General features: G+C 32.5%; 1 protein-coding gene across 1 annotated transcript in view; it reads left to right on the forward strand.

Annotated features, from left to right (window-relative positions):
* The first annotated feature begins 11,439 nt into the window (after nucleotides 1–11,439).
* The window catches only part of LOC134688185 (uncharacterized), a 31,281-nt gene continuing 29,480 nt past the window's right edge, over nucleotides 11,440–13,240 (forward strand). Inside the window, exon 1 of the mRNA XM_063548656.1 lies at nucleotides 11,440–11,620. Coding sequence (XP_063404726.1) covers nucleotides 11,473–11,620 — 148 coding nt within the window. The 5' untranslated portion in view covers nucleotides 11,440–11,472. The remainder of the gene's footprint in view (nucleotides 11,621–13,240) is intronic.

A 13,240-nucleotide genomic window follows, 5' to 3' on the forward strand; every position in this document is an offset into this window, starting at 1 on the left:
AGAAATATTTAAAGAAAAAAGCTTTACGCAGTGTATTCTCAATATATATTTTTGCCAATATGAAAAAAATAACTGTTTTATGCAGACTTAATTTAGATATATAGTATTCAAAATAAAACATTCATCAATCTTAAAATATGTATAACTGATGTTGATACAATTCTTTACTATGTCTAATAGGGAAATTTTCAAATCTTCAAAATGCATCGCTATAAGTTTTTCAATGTTTTTTCTCATGTACACATATAACTGTCACAATGTGCACATCAATACTAATATAGTTGAGCACTTTATATTTGCATCAGATTTTTGGACGGAAACCCCATAAAAGTGATAGAGAAACATGGTTTCGTCAATCTTCCACTTTTACATTATATGTAAGTACTTTTTATAATTTATAATATTTAGACAATAGGTAGAAATGATTTATATAATAAATGTTTTCTTTAACAAATTAAATAAAACTCATTTGAAATTATTAGTAATAAATTTGAATTCAACTTAGCACCTGTTTGTAAACCTCGAGTATAAATATTTGAATACATTCAAAAGTGATCTTCAATATAAATCCTTCCTCACAGTCTTTGTTAATTTTTTTTAGCCATATGCAATATGAAGACATTGTTGTATCGAAACAAATGAGCTGTGTGCTTCAAATTTTGAAGGCCGTACGGTGACCTATAATTGTTAATGTCCGTGTCATTTTGGTCTTTTGTAGACAGTTGTCCTATTGGCAAGCATACCACATCTTCTTCTTCATATTCGAGACAAAATCACAATACCTTATCTTTTTCTGTCGACATCTCACCTATTATGCTTGCCTTGCCTATCATGATTTTCTTGATAGAGGGTTACTGCTCACAAGGAAGCTATTAAACCAAGAGTTCCAAATGGTGAAGTTGAAATCATCCCTTCGTAAATTTTACGGACACCATCACGAGTTGGTTGACCGTTATGGAATAACCCTTTCACAAATGATATCGGATATGTTCCTTACGTCGTAACTACAATCCCCTTCCCTTTCATGAATTTGACCTACCGAATTAGACTATTTACCGGATTTGTAATCACATAAGCAACACGACGGGTGCCGCATGTGGAGCAGGATCTGCTTACCCTTCTGGAGCACCTGAGATCACCCCTAGTTTTTGGTGGGGTTCGTGTTGTTTATTCTTTAGTTTTCTATGTTGTGTCATGTGTACTATTGTTTTTCTGTTTTTCTGTTTGTCTTTTTCATTTTTAGCCATGGCGTTGTCAGTTTGTTTTAGATTTACGAGTTTGACTGTCCCTTTGGTATCTTTCGTCCCTCTTCTATTAGTTTTGTCTGACACAGTTAATGTCAAGAATATAAAGAAAGACAAAATCAAATCAAACAAAACTAAACACAATTATAACACGCAAATGAATACAAATTACCAACATAAACAACTCAATGTTAATAAGTATAAATTGAAACTAATAAGAAAAATGTATCATGACATCTGCTACCGTACACTCTGTTTGCGGTCAAGATCTAGGATGTTGAAACTTCAGATATTATCATACTTTCACTTTACAAAATTTTTCACTATCGGTATTCATTCGTACAAATACCAACTTCGGGTGAAACTAATAACAAGTTCTATAAACGGAAATACGTAATTCCTGCGACATAATATATATATGCAAATTTACAGATCTAACATTGTTGGGTTGATGTTTAGACGAGTTGTATATATATATATATATATATTAGTCGTTGTACGATACGTTAAACTATTAAAACCCCACAACTGGTATTTGGGAAGATCTGTGTCAATAAATGGGACGTACGTTGTCTGTATATTTAAACGTTGCCACTCCAAAACTGAGCATAAAACTGCATGGACCGAACCCCTGAAAAAAATAATTTAACCCCAAATAAATTTAAAATCAAATGAAAACAAGTTTTAAAACCATAAATTGACCGCCACGTGAATGAACAGACTCCGGGTCTGTTTGATATGTCAAACTGACAAGTAAATGATAACACCTTTAAAAATATAAAGAAATGTTCTTACCTGAGGAAATTCAATATATTGTCCTGTGCAACTCCATGTCCTGAATTGACAATGATGATATATCACCAACTATATTACTGAATTGCAGCAGACAAGCGTCTGTTCATATCAAAATCTAGGTAGCCTCACCCTTACCACTTTACCTACATTAAAAAACATGTGCTGTCTGTCACATGATTTTTACCTGGCGCGTAAATCAATAAGTGGGGTGCCAATCAGGGTGAAATTTGTACATACCTTTATAAACCATGAATTACAATTTATGAATAATAAGAATATAATTTAAAAAGGATCATATAATGAAGTTCGCCACATTCCTTATACAATGCAAATAATGTGAGTTTCAGTAAAAATAACCACTTATTTTACTAATTATAATAACTGGATGACAATACATATTCAATTTTGTATAACACTATCGATAATATTTATTCGTCAACTTCATACAGATATGTATCAATACATGTACATGTATAATAACCTTCAGCTGTGTGTGTTGATTTAGTTTTTGAACTATTCATTTCAATTTTAAAATTTTATTTATATTTCAGTATTGGAATACACCCATTCTTAAAGAAAATCGAAACAGAAGCATTTGTGAATCTTTCAACAACAGCTTTGTAAGTAGACATTAGGGGATAAACAAGTTCCCGTTTGAATGGTTTTAACACTAGTATTTCTTGGGGTCCTTTATAGCTGGTTGTTCGATGTGAGCCAAAGCACCGTGTTAAAGACCGTACCTTGACCTATCATGGTTTACTTTTATTGTTATTTGGATTGAGAGTTGTCTAAATAACACTCATACCACACCTTCCTATATCTATATGCTAATAAAACCGAGGTCAAGGTAAAAATTAAAAAAGGCAAGTTCATAGAAATTGTCAGAGTCAAATGTTATCAACCAGTGACCATATTTCGGACTTTTTTACCGACCCGGTTTTTACTTGCTAGCTTATACTCCCTCTTTTACTTCAGTAGTGCATATTTCTGTTAAGTTAATAAACAGACATACTTTATTATTGGGACAATACTTGGGATCCAGCAGCCAAAATTGTGTACTAATACAACATAGACAAACAACCCAACTGACTACAAAGTTAAGATACACATACAATAACATTACTGCTTTATAACTGTATATAAAAAATGTGTAGTTTGTTCTTTGTTTAATCCATATTATTTTTCTGAAAAAAGCTGCACCACGTCAGGATAATGGCAGTTATATTTCATTTTTTCGGTTGAGTGATGGCGCTGGATTTTGGCAGTTTTTAAGGATTTCCTCATTTTGAATTCGTGTCAATTCAAAGCGGGGATAAGTCTTATTCAGTAGGTTACATTAGAGAGAAAAAGGTAGGATTGGGGTTACAACAGTTGAATCAAATCCGTCGTATGTGAAAAAGATATTTCATAAATGTCTGAAAAAGTTCTATATTGCTAAGGGACACATCAAGACATAGTTGTTTCTTTTACGACTTTTATGGACTGGAATCCAGCAGTATGCCACAGTTTAATGTATATGCGGCCTTTAACCATGAGAATTTTTTCGTACCGTAAAGGCAGCTTAAAATTTCTAAAAATGAAAACTAAAGGCCTAATAATGCAAAGCAAATTAGGACAAAAACACGAACCTTACAGAAAACTGGGGTTGACCTCAGGTTTTAAAGACGCGTAAACAGATCCTGCTCCATATCTGGAATAACAGCGGTATACTACTGTTGCCTTTATCCGTCTTCTTGTTCATGTAAGTAATAATCCAGCGATCTGTTACTGTAGGTCACACATAAAAAAAGGGGACGTGGATGTAGTTATGATAATCGAATTATATCTGTCGCCATCTGCAAAACAAATATTGACCCGTGATGATTTCATATTCACCAAATGCTGGAGTTTTTGAGATATAAGCCTAAAACTGCATTTTACCCTGTGTTCTACTTTTTGCCATGACGGCCATGTTTTTTGACGAAATAGAAAATAAAACACAAACTTTATTTTATACCCCCTACAGATCATTCAGTTGAAGTTTGGTTGAATTTGGTTGAGTAGTTTTAGAGAAGAAGATTTTTTAAAGTAAGGAAATATGATGAACAAATTGTGAAAGATTGTTATTAAAGGGGTCAATTGACAATTTTGGTCATATTAACTTATTTGTAGATCTTACTTTGCTGATCATTTTGCTGTGTACAGTTTATCTGTATCTATAATAATATTCAAGATAATGACCAAAAACTGCAAAGTTTCAGGGGACTCATTTGCGTTGATATCAATTTTCGTCTATTGAGAAAAACGTTCATTTTCGTGGATATTTAATTTGGTGGTTATGGAGACACACTCGTAACGTTATAAATCAATCTCAATTATGTTTGAGAAGGGTTTGTTTTCCATGAATCAATGCTTATTCATTGTGTCTCTAAATTAAGACTATTCTTCCGATTTCATGTCCAAAATAAAGGCTTTTTCTAATTAGTTTTTATAAGTGAGTTAACCTTGTTAGCATGTAACACGATGCTTTACTTAAATACAATTGAGAAATGGATAATGTGTCAAAGAGACAACAACATAACTTTAGAGAAGAAAAAAACGTTTGAATATAACTGTGGTATCTTTGACCTCTTTTTTATAACTTTTAATCCTGCAATTAATATCATTAAAATGAAATGTTTATTAAAATCAAAATCATAAAGAAGAAACATAAATATGGAATTTGATACAACTGTCATACAAGTGAGAAGTGAGAAAATACCTGTACCAAGTCAGGACAGTCAGGATTCTACTTTGTCACAATCATCTCCCCATTACACCAGTACATTAGATATAGGAAGATGTGGTGTGAGTGGCAATGAGACAACTCTGCATCAAAATTACAATTTTAAAAAAGTAAACCATTAAAGGTCAATGTACGGCCTTCAACACGGAGCCTTGGATCACACTGAACAACAAGCTATAAAGGGCCTCAAAATTACTAGTGTAAAACCATTCAAACGGGAAAAATATGTTCATTTTCACAATCGAAGAAATGGAAGCCAATGTAGGGATGACGCGCTGCCAATGTTGCTCCTGAAAACCGATAAATTTATTCACATAGCACCATTACGATCCCATTATGTCAGTTGTATTTTAAAAGACATTTGTATCTACTAGCTAATGAGCATCAGTTAATGACTTTATCTTGTCTGCATGGATTTAACTAAAAACTATTTTCTAATCGGTTGTAAGATTGATTTTTCGAAAATTCTTAAACAAAATTCTAATCAAAGAATTCGTGGAAGGGCAGACGAAAATGTTCAGTGAATGATGATAATAAACCCTAGATATCACACACAATTTTTTTTTTCTCGAAGATATGCATTTTCATCATCCAACTTAAAAGACTGTCATCAAGTACTTTTAATAAAAAAAATAGTTATTCGAACACACCTACCCTGATTTTGTGATTAGACAGGTATTTTACTAGACGGGTCACCCATATATTTCATCTATTCGTATTGTGATTTTTTTATGTTATTTAGTCAATCGGTATAAGAACACCATTCTTAAATATAGCTCAACATGCAGACTTATTATACGTTTAGGTATTTCACATCCAATTTTTTATGGAAATATTCTTTATAAAGCACAAAAATGTAAGTATTCACCGCATAAACTTACAAACCTTTAAATAGACTTATTAAGAAGGGATATAGTTACGATACTGTTGTCAGGTCATAAAAGATTGCATATGTTGGCGTTAATATTGATTCACTTATAGGGTCTTTGCATCGGAGCTACACACATTTATTAAAAAAACAGTTGTTCGCATGACACTGGTTATGTTCTTCTCATATTGTTCTGATGGTATGATACTAAACCCCTAACGGGAAGGTTTGTGCCTGATATTCATATGATGAAATCATAATCTTTCAATCAGTTTAATTGAAGTCTGGAGCTGGCATATCAGTTAACTGCTAGTAGTCTGTTGTTATTTATGTATAATTGTCATTTTGTTTATTTTCTATGGTTACATCTTCTGACATCAGAATTGGACTTCTCTTGAATTGAATTCTAAGTGTACGTATTGTTATGCGTTTACTTTTCTACATTGGCTAGAGGTATAGGGGGAGGGTTGAGATCTCATAAACATGTTTAACCCGCCGCATTTTTGCGCCTGTCCCAAGTCAGGAGCCTCCGGTCTTTGTTAGTCTTGTATTATTTTATTTTAGTTTCTTGTGCACAATTTGAAAATTAGTATGTCGTTCATTATGCCAGCTGAAGGACACCTTTAGGTGTGGGAATTTCTCCTTACATTGAAGACCTGTTGGTGACCTTCCGCTGTTGTTTTTTTCCATGGTCCGGTTGTCGTCTCTTTGATACATTCCCCATTTCCATTCTCAATTTTAATCTGTAGATTTGATATATAAAAAGGATAGAATCTGAAGCGAGATGATATTTCAAATATTCCTGCTTGGTACGTTTTAAAGACAAAATATACACCTCAAACACGCCCTAACATAAAAAGGTGCACTCGATTTTCTCTATTCGATACAATTTTTACCCGTTTGTTTGAAATTTGGAGTGACAGAATGGAAGGGCAGACACAAAAATTACTGATCTAATAGATGGATATTTTCTCCGTCCGTGGTAATTGAGAGAAAAAGGTTATGCATTGTTTTCATCCAATTTGATAGATACCCATGTCGTTGACTTGATAAATAATTGTTCTACACTTGCAATCAACGTTAATATTTTCAGTCTTTAATATTACTATAAAAAGGAAGATGTGGTATACTTGCCAATTAGACAACTGTTCACAACATACCAAAATTAACAACTATAGGTAACCGTACGGCCTTCAACAATGAGCAAAGCCAATACCGCATAGTCAGCTATAAAAGGCACCGATATGACAATGTAAAACAATTCAAACGAGAAAACTAACGCCCTTGTTTTATATAAAACAAGAATGAAGTACACAGATGCCCCACTCGCACTATCATTGTCCATGTTCAATGGACCTTGAAATTGGATAAGGAATCTAATTTGGTATTAAAATTAGAAAGATCATACAATAGGTAATATGTGTACTAAGTTTCAAGTTGTTTTGACTTCAACTTCATCAAAAACTACCTTGACCAAAAACTTTAACCTGAAACTTCCATTTTCATTTTCTATGTTCATTGGACCGTGAAATTGGGGTTAAAAGTCTAATTTGGCTTTAAAATTAGAAAGATCATTTCATACGCCAGAAGTGTACTATGTTTCAAGTTGATTGGACTTCAACTTCATCAAAAACTACCTTGACCAAATTCGTTAACCTGAAGCAGGACGAACGGACGCACGGACGGACGAACGGAGGCACAGACCAGAAAACATAATACCCTTCTTCTATCGTAGATGGGGCATAAAAAATGAACGAAAAACAAATATGTAACACATAAACAACCACTGAATTACAGGCTACTGACTGTGGACAAGCACATACATAAATAATATGGATGGGTTAAACATGTTAGCGGGATCCCAACCCCCCCTCCTAACATGTGACAGCGGTGTAATAAAATTAACGGTACCAATTTTCTTACACCAGATGCGCATTTCGACAATTCATGTCTCTTCAGTGATGCCCGTGCCCAAAATATTTGAAATCTAAAGCTTATATAAAAGATGAAGAGCTATAATCCAAAAGGTCCAAAAAGTAAAGCCAAATCCGTGAAAGGAATCAGAGCTTTGCATGAGGGAGATACATTCCTTAATTTATAATAATTTCTTATATTTTGAATCAGCAAATGCGACAGTAGTGTAACAGTACACTATACGAACGAACTATTCCTTATCTTTTTTTTCGCCGCCGATATAAGTATAGGCAACAGTAGTATACCGCTGTTCAAAACTCATAAATTCATAAACAAAAAACTATATCGGGGTAACAAAATTAAACCGAGGTGAATGCATTATAAGAGGAGAACAACGAAACAACACTAAAATGTAACACACACAGAAACCATAATTAAGATACTAGCACACATGTAATATGTGTAAAATACTATTTCTACAAATGCAAGAAACTTATTTTTACAAACAACTTAGATTGACTAGATTTAGCATTCTCTTACAAGTTCATTGATGTTTCAGTTGAGATTAATTTTCTACATCTTTTGCAGACCAATAGTAATGATCCTTGACGAAAACAATAACACTGTAATAGAGAAGAATGCCTTCATGAATGTTAATTTCAAGTATTTGTAAGCATTTTTCTTAACATTTGTTTAGAAGTTTGATAAATCAAGTATTATCATTATATAAGAATTTAAGAAAGGCCAAATTATACAATAGATTTTGTTTCGAAGGTGATGACAATGTGTGTAAATGGCTGCTTCCACGTTTTAAAAATTGAGCGGTCAGTGAATGCTTTAAACTTATATCGAACTTGAAATCATTGTTATTATTAAAGTAGGAATATGTTTACTGGATGTAAATCATATTATGTAAAACACAATTTCAAATATAATGTGATATGAAAAAGGGAATGACCTATATTAAAAATGTCTTCATTTGCAGTTTTGTTAGTGTCAATCAAATGCTTTTACCATTAATCCGCGACATTTGTTTGTTTTGTATCGCCCCCTTAATATCTCTTTCCTCTTTTCGAAAATTGAGAACATATGGTCATTATGAACAAACGACTATTTGATATCTACTTTTCCTTTGTGGCGTATTTAACGTTCTATTGTGACGTCAACATTTCGTTGAAACATGTGTTATGTCTAGTTATGGCAGACGATTGCGATAAAGTGATTTTTAAAATAATTAGTTAAACAAGTGGAAATATTAAGATCGTGTAGGAATGTTTTCGTTTGAAAGATAAGATTTCCATAAAACCATTTTAGATTAGTTCTGTAGGTCCCTTATTAGCTATTCCTTGGATAAAAACCTGTTAAAAAACATTTGAAAATTATTGTTTTTCTCTTATAAAACAAATGTAAAGCTACAGTTAATATCATTCTTACAGCGCACAAGTCAATTATATTTTGTTTGTAGTTGATATCGCATGATGTGTTACCGACTTATTTGTTTTTCGTCTTTTTAGAGTGCTTGGTCAAAACTGTGAAATGAAAGAAAACCGAATGATTACTATCTCAGACAAAATGTAAGTACATCGCATTAATGCATACGAAATGTCAGAAAAGGGTCCATTTAAGTGAAAATAATATTTATTTTCTTTTTATCAAAACTATAAAGATACAATTTCAAATGACTGAGTTTTCAAACTGGGCTCACGTTATTCATTACACAAACTGATCAATCGATTATTTATTGTCAGCATATCCATACAAAAATATATTTGAGAGCATTTACTACTTAACCTGTTTAAAACGTAACAATTGTCTGAGCAGAAACTTTCTGAACCAGGGTTATGTCAATGAACGTCTCGTTGTTTTTCAATAAATATAGAAGATACCAATACCTTGTTGATACATAGTCTGTATAAAATAATACAGGATGGTCTTAGACATATACATACCGCCGTTGTGTTATTGTGCAGTGAAAAATTTATAGTCTTGTGTGCTCTGGCCATATATCATTTTGTTTCTTAATACATATATTCACCACTAGCAGTACATTAATATCTATAAATCTGAAGTATATAATTTGCACTCTTCCTATACCCTTAAATTTCCCCACATAATCCATTTTTTTTTAATCCATATGATTAGACTGTAAAATAACAATAACCTTTTACTGAAATGTATTACAACAGGGCTTACTCAGTCTGTCTTTTAGGCTGCTATATATTGAGATATAGTGTAAAAGAGGAATTTAAAAAGACAAAAAAAAAACCAATCTGTTAATAAAAAAAAAGAAAAAACAAGACAACGAAAACCGTCAAAGAAAGACTGAGAAACACAACCTACACAAAATCAAATATGGAGGTGTGTTGAAATGTCGTCAATACCTTTGATCTTAACGCTGAATAAGTAATATATTTTTCACCAATAATGTTACCTTCTAGAATGATAATTGATAAAACACAGCTAACTATGATAAAATACACTAATGTTTCTATTGCCTTGTCTACAATTATATAATTTCCATGGCACATTTCCCAATGTTTTGGGAACTGCATTGAAGAACATTAGATACATAATTTCGGCAGGTAAAAAATTCAGTACAGACATGTCAACGTGGGCCTGCATTATCCGATGTACATTATTACTAAGTCTCTCATCTAGAACTTTCAACGAATCGTATTAACGTTCTCTCAAATGAAGATAAAAACAGGATCACAACATCATGTGTTACTTAAAATAAACGATAATCACGGGTATATCAATATTGCGATGGTTGCTGAGATCGACGTAACCATAAAATGAGTCACATCATACTATGTTGTTATATTAATCTTGAAAAGCGGAAGATTGAGGAATTATAAAAAAATTATTGATTATTGAATTTCGACTTAAGAGCACATAAATAAAAACTTACAGATGTACAAATGCATCTAATCGATACCAAAAAAAATATTAACATGTGTAATAGGCATATTCATTGATAGATTAAAACATTTTTACATATGTTGTGTTGCTGAAATGCATTTAAATTTTACATTTATCAGAAACGCTCTTCCATTCAAATAAAAAAAAAAAACCCAAAAAAAAACAAAAAACAAAAACAAACACAATTACAAAAATGCAAAACAAAAAAAAAGTCTAGAATGTAGAAGCTTTGGCACTCGCGAAGAGCTAAATGGCAAAAATACACAAAAGATCCAGCAATTTATTTTTCCAATTTTAGAGATTTTAATGATGAAAATCTAATGTGTGATTGTGACGTCATGTGGTTCGTGTACGTTCGACATGATAAGCCGTTTGTAACTCAGGGTGGAAAATGTTCAAAAAACAATAAAACACTATCTGAGTTGGTACCTCAAGACTTCGATTGTATTGGTATGTATAATAAGACTTCTCTGCAACGAATCTTTATTTTTGTTAACCTGATATTGAATAAATATGAATTAAATATACAAAAACAAGGGTGCCTAACCACTATCTCTGTAAACTATTTAAGAAATAAAAGTCAAGTTGTTTGGTTTACCGTTCAACATACTGAAGGAAACGAACGCACACCTAAAAGAAAAAAAACCCGATCCTTATTGATATATTTCTGATTTGGAACAGGAGCAGAACCAGTTGCGTCGACAGAATGAGTGTTGACAGCAACAATATTTGCCATATATATAGCGCAAACGAAATGTCTGCTAATTATTATATACTAGTATGATTCATTGATATCTAATAGTTGTTATTTGTTTACTGTGGTTAGTTTGCTATTTTTAGACAATGTTGTACCTGTACAGAGTTGCATTGTATCTCAACCCGTCGATCTTCTATGTGAATTCAACTACTTAACAACAAATCTAATACGTTGGATACATTCACGTAATGGCAAATTCATAAAGGAAATGAATATAGACTTAGTTGATAAGGATACAAATACACTTCATTTACCATTTTGTGATCATGACGACTCTGGAGAATACACCTGTATGCTGTCAACAGACTATTCTCTGCTTCCAAGTTTAAACAGATCTGTACAGTTGTTGGTCAAAGGTATGTCATCAGTAGCATGCACTAAAAAGCGTTTAAAATATGCTCTTCTTAATGCCTTGTTTGTCAAAATAGATGTATTCCGATTTTTTTTATTTTAAAGCTTTTTAAAAGAAAAGTCGTTTCATAATCTGAAAAAAATAGTTTTGTAAATTTGCTAGTTATTAATTGATACTATTGAAAATGGAAATGGGGAATGTGTCAAAGAGACAACAACCCGACCATAGAAAAAAACAACAGCAGAAGGCCACCAACAGGTCTTCAATGTAGCGAGAAATTCCCGCACCCGGAGGCGTCCTTCAGCTGGCCCCTAAACAAATATATACTAGTTCAGTGATAATGAACGCCATACCAATTTCAAAATTGTACACAAGAAACTAAAATTAAAATAATACAAGACTAACAAAAGCCAGAGGCTCCTGACTTGGGATAGGCGCAAAAATGCAGCGGGGTTGAAACATGTTAATGAGATCTCAACCCTCCCCCTATACCTCTAGCCAATGTAGAAAAGTAAACGCATAACAATACGCACATTTAAAATTCAGTTCAAGAGAAGTCCGAGTCTGATGTCAGAAGATGTAACCAAAGAAAATAAACAAAATGACAATAATACATAACAGACTAATAGCTGTTAACTGACATGCCAGCTCCAGACTTCAATTAAACTGATTGACAGATTATGATTTCATCATATGAATATCAGGCAAAATCCTTTCTCGTTAGGGGTTTAGTATCATATCATCATAACATATATGAGAAGAACAAAACCCGTGTCATGCCAACAACTGGTTTTTGAATAAATGTGTTTAGTTCCGATGCAAAGACCCTATAAGTGAATCAATATTTACGCCAAAATATGCAATCTTTAATGACCTGATAACAGTATTGTAACTATATCCCTTCTTAATAAGTTTTTTTAAAGGTTTTGATAGTTTCTAAGGTGAATACTGACATTTTTGTGCTTTATAAAGAATATTTCCATAAAAAATTGGATGTGAAATACCTGAACGTATAAGAAGTCTGCATGTTGAGCTATATTTACGAATAATGTCCTAATACCGATGATAAAATTTAGTAAATGTTTTAACTAGTTTGTGATATTGAAAACCCTGGTGTAATAATTTTTCAGTAATACATAAATTTTTCTCGTTGCAATCTAAAACGTTGTTACATAAAGGAGCGAATCGTACAAGTTGAGATATATAAACACCGTTAGATGGTGACAAGCGAACGTCACCATCTAAAAATGGATAATTAACGATAGGATATGAAAAATCATCTCTTTTATCATACATTTTAGTATTAAGCTTTCCGTTAGTGATATAGATATCAAGATCGAGGAAAGGGCAGTGGTCATTGTTAGTATTAGCTTTATTTAAAGTAAGTTCAACAGGAAAAATTTCTTTAGTATACATAATGAAGTCGTCATTATTGAGAGCAAAAATATCATCCAAATATCTAAAAGTATTATTAAATTTGTTTATGAGATGTTGTTTGGATGGGTCTTTGCTGATTTTTGTCATAAATTGTATCTCATAGCAATACAAAAACAGGTTCGCAATAAGTGGTGCACAGTTAGTCCCCATTGGAATTCCGATAACCTGACGATACACGGAATCTCCA

Source organism: Mytilus trossulus, chromosome 10, assembly GCF_036588685.1.
Source record: "Mytilus trossulus isolate FHL-02 chromosome 10, PNRI_Mtr1.1.1.hap1, whole genome shotgun sequence".
Lineage (NCBI taxonomy): Eukaryota > Metazoa > Mollusca > Bivalvia > Mytilida > Mytilidae > Mytilus > Mytilus trossulus.